Here is a 17,440-nt window from a genome sequence, read left to right on the forward strand (position 1 = left end):
AGCTAATATTATTGGCATTATATTGACAGTGATAAGTTCTTGCTTTGTGCTGGGTTTAGCAGTTTTCCGAACATAGTCTTTCATCAAATGCCATAACATCTCTATTGGATTTAAATCTGGGGATTCGGCTGAAGTTTTCACCCAGTTCACTCCTTCTGCTATAAGCCCCGCCCTTGCTGCTGTGTGTTTCGGATCGTTGTCTTGAAAGAGACGGTGCCTTGATCCAAAGTGCTCCTTGATATATGGGGCGGCATGCTGTTTGACCACGACTTCCTCGTCAGAAAGCTTTAGAGAACTTAACATTTTTGTTATCAACAAATTGTAAATACGTTTACATTGGCGTTATTAATTTTTCACTTGAGTGTATGGAGGATTGTCAGCTGTCACTGAGAGCAGACCCCCCCTCTTAGGCTGCGCAAACAATTTTTTAAAATTTTTATAAAGAAATGGAGGCTGTATGCGTTACAATATAAACATTTACTGTCAAACTTTAAATCAACAATTGATTTAAAGATGATCTGTCAAAGTGTAATGCAATACAATATTGTTGTTGTTGGCATTGTTGTTTTTATCCTGTAAAGCGCTTTGAGAAGCCACCTTTAAAGGTGCTATATAAAGGCACTGATTCTTATGGAATGTGTTTTCTTTCTTCTTTTTTTCAGCATGGAATAAACCTATTACTTGATTCTTATGGAAGCCAGGTTCCGCCAGGGATTAAAAAAAAACAAACATGGAATCGCGTATCTAAAGAAATAACAGTATAACTATGTTCATGTACAAACAGTAGCATGTTACATTATTAATTTGGGTGTCTCCTCTTGCCAGAAAGCGCTAAATTGCATTGTGAGTGCGGTTTTTTACTTTTTTAAATTACAACCCATAAATAAAGCTGATACTGTTTGGACTTTTAATTATTTTAAACTATTACAGCAGCACAATGCACAATGCAACGTAAATCGCTACCTTTGTCTTCTGCGTAATAATGTTCACCTCTCTGTCCAGCAAATTAACAATAGTAATAATAATGAACTTTATTGTATATAGCGTCTTTAAAGGTGACTTCTCAAAGCGCTTTACCGGATAAAAACAACAGAGCTGTTAAACCGGTTTTTATCTATTTTTCGGCGCAGCCAGCCGGCTGTCGAGTGGTATTAAATGCAACTTTTTTGTATAGATGACTTTGCTAAAATGTATTTAAAAATAAAAACGATTACAATTGGCACGCCTGTAGCTTTTTCACGAAACCTCCTAGAGTAACGAAATTTATTGCGTTGTACAGCTTTTCAACTAAATATATTTATCATTAAATAGCGCCTTTAAAGGTGGCTTCTCAAAGCTCTTTACGGGATAAAAACAACAATAACAACAACAATATTGTATTTCATTGCACTTTGACAGATCGTCTTTAAATCAATTGTTGATTTAAAGTTTGACAGTAAATGTTTATATTGTAACGCATACAGCCTACATTTCTTTATAAAAATTTTAAAAATCGTTTGCGCAGCCTAAGAGGGGGGAGGGTCTGCTCTCAGTGACAGCTGACAATCCTCCATACACTCAAGTGAAAAATTAATAACGCCAATGTAAACATCGTATTTACAATTTGTTGATAATAAAAATGTTTAGTTTTCTAAAGCTTTGTGATAGTTTACCCAGGGAGCTTGTGTAAGCATGCGTGGGCAGCAAAAGATCAGCTACACCAGGAAGATGTGACACTGAAGATATTATTAATAACCTTTTAAATCTGAAGGGAGATCTAAAGAGATCCCCACACGATAGAAGCAGGAAGCAGAAGCAGAAGCAGGAACTGTTATCAGAAGGAAAGATGGTGACTATCCATTGATATTAAAAAATGACTTAGATTCGAACATGTTGTGATATTTAGAAATATAAAAAGTCAATTAATTGTCCATAATATTGCTATTTTATTTTTTCAAAGAAATGTTTGTTAAAAGAAAAGTCATGACACTATCTGGATTTGAACAGCCGACCTCTCGCTTAGAAGTCGGGCACTTGGACCACCACACCACTGTACAGCGTATACTATTCTTGTGTTGCAGTACATGAATATAATTATATAGTTATTAATTTCTTTAGATACGCAATTCCATATTATATTCCCTATTAATCAAATTCTAAAAGTATGCTTGTTTACTCCGGTATCGAGCGTATTCGCAGAAAAGTTTAAAACTACCACTTTTTATACACGTTATTTCACGTTAGTTAAAGACTTCGATGCTTAAAATGTTAAGGGAGAAATGGAATACTGGTGTGTATTTTTTCTTTAAAGTACCGAGATCAGCCATATACACTTTACATACTGTAATACTGTATGTTTATGTTCCAAAATTAATATCGTTTATGGCCTTCACACGCGTTATGCTCCTATTCTTTTTATGCTCAGCTACTAAGATTTCCCTTCAGTGGTAAAATTCCATATAAATAGTCAATACTAAAACGGGCATGGTAAAGACATTTAAATCTTTCTACGACTGACCAATGCACCACGAGTGCCCCTGTGGGTCAACCAATCACGTACCGCGGTATGATGCGCGATGACGTAGCCAAATGCCTGCAGTATGTGTTTGTGCCGCGCACTTTGAATGGCTGCATCTGTATGTGCGAGCAGGGATTTTAACATCCCGTTTTGCTATGTTCTGCACTAACAGGCAGGTGGCTCGGCCATTCCGCCCCAGTCTGGGGGTACCACAGACTACTAGGTTCAGTCTGATAAACTGAGCTGATGGTTGGAAGAAAACCATCTCGGCGTCTGTTCTCTGTCTCTTCTTTAGGACTAGGCGTACCAGAAATCCTGCCGTCGACGTAGGAACGATCAGGTCCAACTCGTTTACTACCTGGCAGGCCTGAGGAATCGTCTGACCTGACCGAATGTTCTCGGGGTCGCCACTTAGAGAGTGGGCATCTGGGTTCACCCACATCCACAGCACACTGTTGACTGTGTCCAGCTGGGCACCCAGTTGAACCAACAGGTCTGCACCAATACAGACCGAGTGGGTCAGCTGAGGTGCTACCTGGAAGTAGTGAGCGCACCTTCTTTTTCCGATGAAGATGGAAACTACACAGCTTCCTTTGCTCCGTATGGGCCTGTGAGGTGGGGGTGCCCACCACAGAATCTGTGACTGCATCACCAGGGCCACCTGACGGCTTCGCGACAGGTGCTCGAACAGACCTTCACTGATTATGGACTTCTCAGAGCTGAGGCTAAGAATTACATAATCAATCTGCACTTCTGCCACCTGGACCCCTCCCACCACCACGGGGTGGTAGTCCTGGTCCGCCTGAGGTGCCAGGATGCACAGAAAGGATTCCCTTTCATTATCGGACAGGGAGATCCACTGTTCTTCAGGGATGAAAAAGGGGTGTGCTTTACCTGGTGGGTCAAGCAGCTGCTCGGAGCACTGCTCCTGTGGTTGGGAGACCATGGCAGTGCTGGCCTGGGCAGGACTTCCCTGTATTTTTGGAAAGCAAGAAGAGACATTTATTTCTCGTCCAGAGGAACCAGGAGGAACCTCCAACTCAGCTATAGTGTTCAGTGGGCACTGTGTGAGCACAGCATAACCACTGAACCCCCCTTTTCGCTGTACGACAGGCTTAGGGTTTTTGACCTGAGCCCACAATTTTCCACGCTGGCAGTCCACCAGAGGCTCCAGCCTGTCAAGCAGGTCTTGGCCAATGAGTAGTGGCTCTGTTTTAAATCTAGAGATGTAAACAGGATGCACTACGTTCATTGGACCAAACCTCAGTGCCACCCACACTCGGTGTGTGATCCTGGCATGATCCTGGGTATAGCTGGAAATATCTATCTCACATGGTTCTACCTTAAGTCTGATGCCTTTTCCTTTCGCTCCTCGTTTGAGCTCACTAAGTAAATCGGCTGACATCAAACTAATTTCAGCCCCAGTGTCAATCATTGCTTCTCTATCTAAGATGTTTTCCAGAGAAACCTTGATATAAAAGCGCCTTGCTCTGTCTTTCTGGCTGAGATCCCCTAAGAATTGTCTGAAGCCTACCTTTTCCTTGGCTTCAGGGGTGGGGTCAGCGCCCAACTCGGAGTCACTGCCTTCCTCCAGTCAGGAACCCTCCCACCCAATCAGATAGACTGAGGGAGGCAGATCCCCACCTCCTCCAGTGAGGAGTGGCGTGGTCCCCCTCAGCTCATTCACGCTTCCGGCAGTCGGTGTGGGAGGTTTACCCTGTCCTGATCTCTCAAGCAAGGCTCGTTCAAGCCTAGACTCCCTTTGTCCAGCCTTATGATATGCTTTGCCTGAGCCCTTGCCTTCCCCGGAGTGCTCACGGCGGCTCTGACACTTAATGCGGTCCTGCCTGCCTATCTTGCAGGGGCTTATCGGGCTCAGAAACCTCAGCTCCCTCGAGCCGAGGCGAGTCGTCAATCCTGCTGGCTTTAGTGGCGAACACAGCCGTTTTATCAGGTTTGCGCTCTGATGAAGTAGAGACTTCAGCTCCCCAGGCTTTCTGCGCTAACCTCCTAATGTCAGCCATTTTCATCTCTTTTGCATCAGCATGTATCACAATCATTTTCCTGACTGAGGGATGCAGATTAGCAATGAATAAACCTTTGAAATTCACGTTCTCTTCGCAACCCTCTTCATTCCGCCCTGCAAAATAAGTGCGCCTAAGCCTCTCATAATAAAAAGCCGAAAATTCTCAGATCGTTGCCTGACACAGCTCCTCAAAGCTACTACAGACCTCCGGTCCTTGTCTAGACATCCACTCATGGACCACTTGGATGGTAGTTTTTGTTACTAACATAGCCTTTTCCTGTTCTGTCGCTTCGGGCATTAACTGCAAAGTGTATTTCAGCTCATTGATGTAGGTCTCCACATTATTCCCTGACACTGACGGGTCGAACCTTTCTACATCTTTTGCTAGCTGTCTCAGGGAGTGGAGGTTAATTTTTATGGCTTCTCCGTGGGCAGGGAGACGGCCGTGATCAGGACCGGGGGGTCTATGCCTGGATTGAATCGCCCTTGCGTCTTGCGCAGGACTCGGCGACCTCCCCCATGCCGACCCGACCACAGACCCTGGCCAGGAGAAACCTCCTCCCGGCACGCTGGGTGATCGATCCGGGCTGCTAGGTGGGCTGGCATGCCGGTGGGATCTAGCCTGTTTTGCTTCCCGTACGGCAGCATCTAGCTCCTTTTGCAGTCTCTCTCTCTCATCCGGACCACGCACAATCTCCTTTTGCCTTTCCTGGTTGAGCTCATGTAAAATCTCAATTTCTTTTTCTTTTTTCTGCAAGCTTGCTTCCAGGTCTCTCCTAACTCCCTCAGCAGCAGTTTCTTTAGCAGAAACTTAAAGAGTATTACTTTTTTTTTACACAACACAGTGTGGAATCTAAACACCCGAGCAGATGGATTTCCAATCAGCAAATGTTACAATAAACGCTAAAGAGCAGGAGGATTTCTTTTCGCAGTTATCAGCACACCCTTTTTCTCGTGTACAGGAACCGTGGGGCTGCGCTATCACTGAAATCACAGCATCGGTTATTCTGTGCGATTGATTCTCATTTCATTCTAAAACCCATCCTCACACGGGGCACCAATAAATGTAGGGGTTTTGTGATTTTACTGAGACAATTATTAATTGTAGCAGTAATCACGAGGTGGTTCGTTATGGCTTTTAGAAAATCAGTCAGAACAACTAACAACGCACACAAACGGATTCAACACACGAGATACATTTATTAAACATAAATTGTGCACCAAACATATACCAGTCTGCCTGGATACAGGCGGCAGACCTTACTGTGAGGGTTATCAATATACAAGGTATAATCTCGAAGAGATGCAAACACAAAGAGATACACAACAGAGAAAAAAATACATTACTCATGAATTAAATTGATAACAACTTGTGTTGAGGTAACAATTAAATTCCCGAGATGCAATGTAGAACATGGGGTTTACTTATCCACTGTGTATGGATTCATATTTCCCGGCACGAACACCAAACCAGCTGACAGGCTCTGTTGCAACTCTGTTTCAGCAGTCGTCCAATAGGCGTTGTCCTGGCGTCCTCTGGCTACCGGCCAACCAATCGAGGTGCAGCTTGGAGTAGGATGCACCACAGAGATGAAGAGAGAGATGGGGCCTCATTTAGGAAAGCACAGCAACGCTTAATTCTGTCTTATTAACAAGCATTGCCGCTACACATTCATAGTGAAAAATAATTGGAAGTCTACTGAGTATTGTGTACAGGCATTTTCAAACGTCAAAGCTGTATTGGGAGAGTGTGTCTGTATTTATTTTTCTATCTAATGTGACATGGTCAGACCAAATTTATTCTGATTTCACAATGAAGACTGTCAGACTCACAATGTGTCCAGGTAACATTTACACACACAATCCAGGGCAATTGCGGACAAAAAGCCCACCAGCAAGCACTGTGAAGATACTATGCCCTATTATACAGAGCTTTGGCATCAATCAGCATATTATCCCTGAAATGTTGATCTGTTGTTGCTCTTTTTGATTTCTTATAACTTTTACACTATTGCAAATCTCAGGCTGTTGCAGCCCACTGGACCTTCAGGACGCCAGCATACTTCAACTTTATGTCTGGCTTGAATCAAATGATCTAACCATAAATTGACCTTTCTTAAAGCAGAAGAAATGGGCAGTGGCAAACTGTTCTGAGTGAATTAATCTCTTAGCCTTCTGTCTCAAGTGAAACCTTGGCTGGCAAACTGTCTGCTAGTCCTCAGGCATCACAAACTTCAGTAACAATCTTTCCTTTCTCTTTGGCCTAGGATGCCCAGATGAAAAGAAAGTGGAGTTCATCACCAGCTTACTAGATGCCCTCACCACAGACATGGTACAAGCTATAAACTCACCCACTCCCCCTGGAGTAGGAAGGTAAAGCATGATATCAGCTGATTCCTAAGGGTTCTAACCATGTAACTGCACTAATCATCTGATCTTTATCTTTTAATCACTTAGTGAAATGAACTTGTCAATCCTTTTTTTATATTTTTAAGTATCAGTGATGCACTGTTTCTGTCAGCTGGCTAGCGTAAAGGCTTAAGTATTTAAGTCCCAGACTCTCATTTAACTTTAATGAACTGCTTTGTGTCATTAAATAATTTCATTATCTAATCAAGTAAATAATGAGCTATGTAGTTGTGTCAAAATATTGAATACAGCAGATGTCATGATTATTCCACTATCTCTGCAGCATGAAAATTGAAATGATTATAATTTCAACAACCACAGATATTTGCTGTATCTTATTTTAAGCTAGCATATTGTATTGGTGTTGTCAGTATGTATGGACTCTATATATTATCTATATATCATAAAAATGAGAACATGACATATTATAGATTTCAGACTTTTGCATTTACGGAAATCAGCCAAGGAGATCAGCCGAAGGCTAGATGGGCCTCTTGTTGTAAGTAAGGTTTGGCCTCCCATGGATACATACTGTATTAATCCCTGCCCCATGCCTGGATTTCTTTGGCAAGGATTAAGCAGAAAAAGTAAAGTATGGGGTATTAGGGTGTTACTGGCTCCTATTCAGGGATTCAGAATTATCTCATACATCCTATTTGTATAGTATTTTCTTATTATTGATTTATATGAACAAACACATGCAAGACTGAAGACATCCATTTGCGATGCTCTTTTCTGTTTTTGAAACACATTCTTGTAGATAAATAGAAATCTAAACAATAGAATATGACCAACAACAATGATCATTTGCCAATATAATTCCCTAAATCATGCATAGTTTCTTGTGTTTCTTTGGCTTGCTATTTTGTGTAACTTATGTTTTCCCCTTAACTCTGGAAATGAAACATTTAAATCTGATTCTAATCTAAATGTTATTTTACTGGAATTAATGAATTAATTTAGCTTGTATGCATAAAAATGATGTTGGTGGCATGGTGGCACAGCGGCATTGCTAGGGCCCTGTGTTTTAATTCCAGATCTGGGGTGCAACTTGTGTGAGGTTTGTATAGTATCCCAGTGTTCATGTGGGTTTTCACCATGTGCTCCAGTTTCCTTCCGCAGTCCAAAAACTGTAAGTCCAAATACTGGTAGGTTAATTGGCTTCTTGGGAAACTGGCCCTGGTGTATGTGCTTTAAGAAAATTTAGGGATGAATATAAATGTTATGAATTATTATTGGTGTTCTATCTTCATTATTTTCTAACCTTTTAGTTAGTTCTCTTTGCAGTGACTTCATTAAGTCATGAAAATAAATATAGGCAGTTCTCAATTTATGTGGCAGATACATTCCTCATTCCTAATCTGCATAATTTGGAAAACAAATAAATGAAGAATAATTTCCCATAACAATGCTTATAAATATGTTGGATTGTGTTCTGGGTCCACTTCCAACCAAACAGTTGTACTTGAAAAACACAACGTTTCGGCCGTGGAGCCTTCTTCAGGTGTGAGAAAGACAAGGCAAGACAAAATAAAATGAATTAAAAGATACCAAATAAAATACTTCTAGAATAATTAGAAATATAATTTAAAATATACCATAAAATGCTCTTTTTCCCATCAGCACTGAGATGAAGCCAATCAAAGCAAAGGACTGAGCAATGGGCTGCTTGTTCTTCAGAAGCACTCTGTTACTCCTGGGGAACTGCACATGGTCCATGTGAGAGTGCCCGTATAGCTTCTTTCACAGTTCCTGCTGACAATGAATCATTGCCATGGTACATTTCAGCAAATAGTTGTCCCAACTCATACCTTCTCCCGTAAGTGCCCTGGCATTCCCAAGCGTACTAAACTGCACACGCTCATCCAGGAATTAATTATCCAACCACGTCTCTCTCTCTTCAACATTTAAACACTCTTCACCAGCTTACCTACACTCACTATTGAGAAGTCTTCCACAACATTCTCTTGTGTGCTCTAATACTCTCTACCTGACTCCTTGATTACTTGACCTAGTTCTCCTACTTTTGACTTCACTGTTGCCTAACGACTTGGATTTGGAATCTTGGATTTACATTTGCTCGAACTCCCTTTCTCACGGCTTCACACAGGGGTTCAACCACTCACCCCTTTCAGTATTCCTGATAGAATAGTGAGCCTAAAGACATGGACACAGCGGGCCAGGCTGACTCTTTCTCTATCCTTCAAGAGCACTCCCGGATGCTCGGCCAACGATTCAGCGATTAGTAGTTTATGTTGCACATCCACAGCCTGCTGCTCCTATTACTGCACCTGCTTGCCCTCTACCACTTCCTCCTCTGGACATGTTTGATGGAAGCCCCACAAAGTTCCAGACTTTTTTCATTCAATGCTGGATGGCTTTCCACCTCTCCCCGGACTGTTTTCCTACTGATCCTGAGAAAATAGCATTTATGGTTTCTTACCTTACTGGTCAAGCACTGGATTGGGTGTCTAACATCCTCATTTGGAATATCCCTGGGTCTTCTAACATCCACCCTGAAATCTGTCTTCAGTCTGCACCATTCACATTACTTGGCTGTATCTCACTGCCCTTACCCAAGGCTCTTGGTCGCTTCAGGATTACATCATAGATTTCCTCTCGTTGGCAGATCAAATCTCCTAGAATTCCAGGAGCCAGCAGCCATATCACCCTGCAACTCACAACTGGGAACCCACTGAAGCTAAGCAGGTGTGAGCCTGGTCAGTACCTGGATGGGAGACCTCCTGGGAAAAACTAAGGTTGCTGCTGGAAGAGGTGTTAGTGGGGTCAGCAGGGGGCGCTCACCCTGCGGTCCATGTGGGTCCTAATGCCCCAGTATAGTGATGGGGACACTATACTGTAAACAGGCGCCGTCCTTCGGATGAGACGTAAAACCGAGGTCCTGACTCTCTGTGGTCATTAAAAATCCCAGGGTGTTTCTCGAAAAGAGTAGGGGTGTAACCCCGGCATCCTGGCCAAATTTCCCATTGGCCCTTACCAATCATGGCGTCCTAATAATCCCCATCTATGAATTGGCTTCATTACTCTGCTCTCCTCCCCACTAATAGCTGATGTGTGGTGAGCGTTCTGGCGCACTATGGCTGCTGTTGCATCATCCAGGTGGATGCTGCACATTGGTGGCTACCTGTAAAGCGCTTTGAGTGGAGTGTCCAGAAAAGCGCTATATAAGTATAAGGAATTATTATTATTATTATTCTACCGTAGATTGTCAGATGAACTCAAGGACCACCTCATTTATCTACCACTTTTCCTGATCTACCATTTCCTACCTTATAGGCTTTCATTTTGTGGATCTTTGAGCTCAACATCAGACTACAGGAACGCAGATCTAAATACCAAACCCCTTCCACTCCCCCTCAGGCTACTCCCTTAACTAGAGTGTCTTCTGTTGAGATGCCCTGTCGGATTAGTGAGAGACGTTGTTTTTACTGTGTGGCTTCAGACCATCTTCATGCTTCCTGTCCTATCTGCCCACCTCATACTTCTTTGCTCACCGTTAAGCCCAGTATTGTACCCACTTCCACTTCCACATCCGGACCTTTTCTCCCTACAACCCTTTTTGGGACAAATTCCAAATTTTTCTCTCTGCTTTTATTGATTCAGGCTCCAGAGAAAACTTCCTTGACTTTGGATTCGCCTCTTCCCTGAACATCCCCTTACTACCTGTCTCCCTTCCTACCCATTTGTTTACCCTTGATGGCTGCCCTTTGATTCCTGGTCTGGTTGATTAGTAGACAGCCCCTCTCACTCTCCACATCGGCGCAACCCATCAGGAAGTCATTCAATTTTTTCTCATCCAATCCCCTTCCCACCTGCTGGTGCTAGGTTACCCTTGGTTACGGACTCACAATCCACGCATTTCCTGGTCACATAATGAGCTTACTGCTTGGATACCCAGCTGCCATATTAATTGCTGTCAACTCCCCAAGAAAATCTCACTCTGTTTTGTTTCCCAGGATGAGTTCTCTAAAATTCCTCTCCCATATTCTGATTTGCATCTGGCTTTCAGTAAACAGAAGGCTCTGTCTCTCCCTCCACATCGCCCTTATGATTGTCCCATCGACCTGCTCCCTGGAACTCTTCCCTCTAGAGGTCACATTTACTCTCTTTCGTTAGCTGAATCTCAAGCAATGGAAGAATATATTCAATAATTGCTGAAGTCTGGATTCATCCACCCTTCCACTTCCCCTGCTTGTGCTGGCTTCTTTTTTGTCCGGAAGAAAGATGGAACTCTCAGACGCTGTATTGATTACTGAGGTCTTAATAACATCACTATCAAGAACAGCTATCCCCTCCCTCTCATTTAATCATTTTTGGAATCTATCCACGGCGCTACCATTTTGGTAAAATTGCATTTACCAAGTTTGACCTCCGTGGTGCCTACAACTTAATCATATCCAGGAGGGTGACGAGTGGAAAACGGCATTCATTACTTCTCATGGCCACTATGAATATCAAGTGATGCCATTCACTTGATCAAAAAACAGCTCCCGCTGTTTTTCAAGGTTTCATGAATGACATCTTTAGGGATATTCTACACAAATATGTCCTTGTATACCTTGACGACATCCTCATTTTTTCCTGTAATCTCCAGGATCACGTCTCTTATGTCCATGAGGTCCTTTTGCGCCTGATTGAGAACAAACTCTACGCAAAGCTGGAGAAGTGCACCTTTCATAAGATCACTTAATTAACCATATACAATTTCTTGCATTAGGAATTTGTCTTTTCACATACCCCAGCTTACTCTCCATGAGACACACAGGTACACAGATAGGGAGAGAGAAGCTTGGGGTCAGAGCGCAGGGTCAGCCATTTATATGGCGTCCCTGGAGCAGTTGGGGTTAAGGGCCTTGCTCAGGGGCCCAACAGAGTAGGATTTCTCTGCCAGCCGTAGGATTTGAACCGGCAACCTTCCAGCAGCAGGTGGAGATCCTTAGCCACAGCGCCACTGCTCCGCCCTAGAATTAATTTCCTCGCCTACATCCTTTCTCCTCTGGGTATTGAGATTGATCCTGCTAAGAGGGACTCCATTCTAAACTGGCCTACTCCTAAGAACTTGAAACAGATACAGCAGTTCCTGGGTTTTTCACATTTTTATCGACGTTTTCTTAGAGCTTTCTGTTCGGTTGTTTCTCCTATTACTGCCCTGACCCGGAAGGGCCCAGATCTTGGTAAATGGAACCCTGAAACAGATAAGGCTTTCAATCGCCTTCAACAACTTTTCTCCTCGGCTCCGCTTCTCCGCCACCCCAATCCCTCTCTTCCGTTTACCTTAGAAGTTGATGCCTCGGTCTATGGGGTTGGTGCTGTACTGTCTCAACACCATGGAGAGAGAGGTGTCCTCCATCCCTGTGCCTTTTTTTCTAGGAAAATGCTCCCCTGCAGAAGCCAATTATGATGTCGGTGATAGGGAGCTTCTTGCCATTAAACTCGCCCTGGAGGAATGGAGGCACTGGTTGGAGGGTACCTTACACCCTTTCACTATCCTGATGGACCATAAGAACCTCTCCTACCTACAGACTGTCAAACGCCTATACCCACACCAGGCGTGCTGGTCTCCCTTCTTCTCCAGGTTCCGGTTCTTCATTACCTACATCCCTGGATTCAAGAACGCTAAGGCGGATGCCCTGTCTCGTCTCCACGACCCCCAGATTTTGAAAGACTCCCTGAACCCATCATACCCCCCAACAGGATCATTGCAGCTGTAAGATGGAACCTCAAGGACCAGATCAGATGTGCACTCACCAGCCAGACGGTTCCCCCTCAGTGTCCACCGGACGGACTCTTTGTATTAGATTCTTTATGCTGTGCAGTGATTCAGTGGGGACATGATTCTCGTTTTGCTGGCCACCCAGGAATTCAATGCACAACCGATTTTATCTCAAGAGACTTCTGGTGGTTGTCGCTGAAGACCTACATCGCTGAATATATGCGAGCTTGTCCCATTTGTGCCAGAGCCAAATCATCCCACCTAAAGAAAGCCAGTTTGCTCAAACCACTTCCTATTCCTAAGAGACCTTGATCACAGATCTCAGTGGATTTTCGATCAGACCCACTGACATTGTGTCTGATCGAGGACCTCAATTCATTTCAAGGTTTTGTAGAGCATTCTGTAAATCACTTGGAGCTACCACTTATCTCACCTCTGGTTATCACCCAGAGGCTAACGGCCTTACCGAGAGGATCAACCAAGAACTACTCACTTACTACCATGCCTATGTCTCTGCTTCACAGTATGATTGGGTCCCTCTCCTCCCATGGGCCGAGTATGCTTATAATGCCCTTTACACTTCCATGACTGGGATGTCCCCCCTTTTCTGCACTCTGGGTTATCAATCTCCTATGTTTCCTGACTTCATGTCCACATCCGACATCCCCTCCCTCCAGGCACGTCTTGCTTCTTTGCGGAAGATCTGGAAACAGGCCAGGCTCTTTGTTAAAAAATCTTCTCTTTGTCTGAAAACCACCGCGGACCGGCGACAGCGAACTGCTCCTAGACTACGACGGGGTCAATTTGTCTGGTTGTCCACTAGGAGCATACATCTTAGACAACTCTGTCATAAATTGGAACCCCGATACTTTGGACCTTTCCATATCCTTTCTCAGATTACCCCCATTACCTACCGTCTAGCCCTCCCTCCTACCCTCAAGGTTCATCCTTCTTTCCATGTCTCCCTTCTAAAACCCTACCATAGATGCCCCCTTTCCTGACAGCAACCCCCGTCACCTCCTCCTCGACTCATCGATGGACTACCTTCATATATGATCAACAAGATTCTGGACACCTGTTGGCATCGAGGTCACCGACAGTTGATTGGAAGGGTTATGGTCCGGAGGAACATTCCTGGATTCCCAAAAAAGACATTCGGGACGGAGACCTGATTGATTAATTTTTTCAAGATCATCCCATAGGGTCATCGGGAGCTGATCCTGAGGGAGGGGGTACTGTCACAACTCATACCTTCTCCCATAAGTGCCCTGGCATTCCCACACGTACTAAACTCCACACGCTCATCCAGGAATTAATTATCCAACCACGTCTCTCTCTCTCCAAGTCTTCACAGGCTTACCTAGTCTTCCACAGCTTTCTCTTGTGCACTCTAATACTCTCAACCTGACTCCTTGATTACTCGACCTGGTTCTCCTACTTTTGACTTCGCTCTTGCCTAACGACTTGGATTTGGAATCTTGGATTTACTTTTGCTCATTCTCCCTTCCTCACGGCTTCGCCCAGGGGTCCGACCACTCACCCCTTTCAGTATTCCTGACAATAGCAATATTAACTTTAAAAGGAGATACTCTTACTGCCACAATCACTCTTTAATGGCTCTAAGGATGTAATTGAGAAGGTTATCCTGAGCTATGTTATTTGTCCCTGTGTTAATGATCAGTAATATATCCTCTTTCAGGGGCTGGAGGTGGTACAGGTGCTGGTGGGCACTGCACTGCAGTGTTGTGCCAGGGTGCAGCCATACCTGTTGTTTTGGCATCAGTTTATCCAGGCCCCACATTATAGAGTCATTGAGGACATACAGTACACTTTCTTTGGATCTGATGGGAAAAAAGGCATTATCATAGGTAATGCATGGCTACATATTAACATAAATCTTAAATGTATATAAACTCTAAATGAACAACAAACATATTCAATGACTAACACTGAAAAATGATAATGTAAAAGTTTTTAAAAATTACAAAAATTATAACTAACAAGTAATTATATATAGTGCTGGAAACCAGCTATCAGAAGACATGGGGAAGTTATTTACATAATCAGTTATGCTCAGAGGATAAATTTCATATTACTGACACATCAGCATCCAGAATCAGCATATTTTCCAAATCATTTACCCCCTAGGTATCTATTGATACAAACAACTTAAGATGCTGGTTCAAGGGATCAGCTTTTCAACAACCTCCCTGGTGCAATAGCATCAGCTACAAGATGTTTTCCTGTTTCTCAAAATCCCTCTGCATCTGACAGACAGTGTAACATTAGCAACTGCCCAGAACTTAACTTAAATCTAAAAAACAATTCTCATCATATTATCCATGTAAACATCTAACAGTGGATACTGACTTACGCAACTAACTTTCTTCATCTTCCTCTTTGTAATCTACAACAAACAAGTCTCCTGTTCTACAGTCAAGAGGCTGTCGAGAAAGCCTTATGAGACCGCTGGTTGAAGGTCTTCCTTCATATATCAAGGACACCAACCATGCCCTCCAACTTTTTAATGATTTCCAGTTTCAGGGCCCAGAATACTACATTTTTACCATGGACATCACATCTCTCTACACCATCAACCCACACAATGAAGGCATAGTGCTTGATCCACCCACCCACACCCTTGTACGCCTTGCAGAATTGGTACTCACACTTAATGCTTTCTCTTTCAATAATCTTTTTTACTAGTAGGTTAGTGGAGTCACCATGGGCACCAGAATGGGACCCACCTATGCCAATATTTTTGCTAGCTGGGTAGAAGAACACTTCTTCACTTCCTACACTGGCTTTGTCCCTGACCTCTACAAGCGATACATTGATGACTGTGTCGGTACCACCAGATGCTCTAATGACCAGCTAAAGCACTTTCTGCATCACCTCCCCAACTTCCACCCATCCCTCAAATATACAGTTCACATATCCTCCGCTACTCTTCCATTTCTAGACATAAACCTATCCATCAACCATCCCCGACTCTCTACTTCGGTCTATTACAAATCTACAGATTCACACAGCTATCTCCTGTACAGCTTCTATCTTCCTTCAGCTGTGACGACTCTGCAGTGATGACATGGATTTCCAGATCCAAGCACTCAAAATGCACTCTTTTTCATCAACAGAGTATACCCCACCCATGTTATTGACAGGGCCCTCATCGGAGCTAAAAAGAGCCCTCAGACCATCAACTCGATCAGGAACTCCCGGCCTAACAGCCACATTCCTTTGGTGCTTCCTTACCACCATAACATACTCTCTGTCCCCAGGGCCATTAACGACAACTTTCCTATCTTACAGGATGATCTCTTTATTGGGGCCCTCTTTTCTTACCACCCTATCATCGCATATCACTGACCACCTAATCTACGTAACCTTCTTGTTCACAGCTCCCTTGACCACCCTCAGCAATCATCCACACCAGGCACTTTCCCCTGCAACAGAGTGGGGTATGCTGCAGTATAACGCTGTGCACTTGTTGCAGTATACCGCATTTACTGTATGCAAATTAGATTATGTTAATATTATCCGGAATCACCTTGTAAAACCGGCAAAATTAATCCGGTTTCACAGGTATTTTCAAAGTAGAATAAGGCAAGTCTTCCAGTGAAAGAGACTCCACCTTCCCCAATGGACACATGTTTTCTTAGAAAAACAGATTCACAGCACGAAGCTGTGTCAGTCTTCTATGTAAAAAAAATCGGTTTGAACACCATGGGTGCTGTTTTTAATAAGCTGCTGAGTAAAGAGTAGGAATTTTCCTGCTGTCAGCTATATTGTGTATATAGTTTTATGTACAGGCTGTGAAAAGTTTCACAAGTAGAGGTCTTTAAAATTAGGCTGGGCAAATGATTATTTTAATTCTTAAAAAATAAATAAAAAACAAGATATAATGATGTGTTCCTACTTAGACATTGCACGATTTTAAAAGCTATAAAAACAGGTTTCGATAGTTAATAACCAATTTTTATGCGTGAGAAATGGGTGATTTTTCTTCCTCGTGTTCAGCTTAGAATCTCTATCTACGCTGTAAGGTTTTTACTTCTTAATTAAATGTTTAAAATACACGAATTCCATAAAACAACACATGTTTCGAATAGAAAAAATCATATTCTGTTGTCTTCCTGGTATGTAGAACAGATCAGCAGGTCTTTTTTCCCCAGAGGCTCTGAAAACAGCGTGCCGCCCACTGCGCCGTGTCAGAGGGGGAGGTAGCATCGGGAAGGAGGAAGCGCGGAGCTCAGTATTGCACAATGGCTGTAAAGCACCAATTGTGTCTGCGTTCATAACTTAGTGTTTAAAATTAAACAATGTAAATCATTTTCTTTGACTTCTAAGTCCCTTAATTATCATTAAGCACAGGTTTCTTTTTTGATACCATTGTTAGACAAAGCAGGAACTTATTGTACTTTCTAATGACATTACATGTGGAAAGATTACAGATTACAGATTTTAATCGTCTTTAATTTTGTTATACATTTTAGAAAAGTTTCATCTATGCATACACCACAAAACTATTCTTGATTGTATTTCTGAATGTTATATATAAAAAAAACTTGCAGCTTACTCAACGATTCTAAGATGATTAAGAGGAAGTGTATTGCATGTCTAATGGTCTAACCCCATTTTCCCCATTTTGATTAAAATCGCAAAAGCATGTTTAATTCAATGCCTTTATTGATTCACAATCTGACAACGCAATGTAAATCATTATCTTTGCATTCTAAGCCTCTTAATTCACTTTAAGCATAGCTTTCTCACT

At 42.9% G+C, this 17,440-nt stretch overlaps 1 protein-coding gene across 1 annotated transcript in view; it reads left to right on the forward strand.

The window, feature by feature from the left end:
* Nucleotides 1-17,440, forward strand: part of LOC148828485 (SPARC-related modular calcium-binding protein 1-like) — a 155,725-nt gene that overhangs the window by 105,287 nt on the left and 32,998 nt on the right. Inside the window, exon 3 of the mRNA XM_088926038.1 lies at nucleotides 6,791-6,896. Within this exon, the coding sequence (XP_088782164.1) occupies nucleotides 6,791-6,896 (106 nt within the window). The remainder of the gene's footprint in view (nucleotides 1-6,790; nucleotides 6,897-17,440) is intronic.

This window comes from Atractosteus spatula, chromosome 9 (assembly GCF_055471065.1).
Source record: "Atractosteus spatula isolate fAtrSpa1 chromosome 9, fAtrSpa1.hap1, whole genome shotgun sequence".
Classification (NCBI taxonomy): domain Eukaryota; kingdom Metazoa; phylum Chordata; class Actinopteri; order Semionotiformes; family Lepisosteidae; genus Atractosteus; species Atractosteus spatula.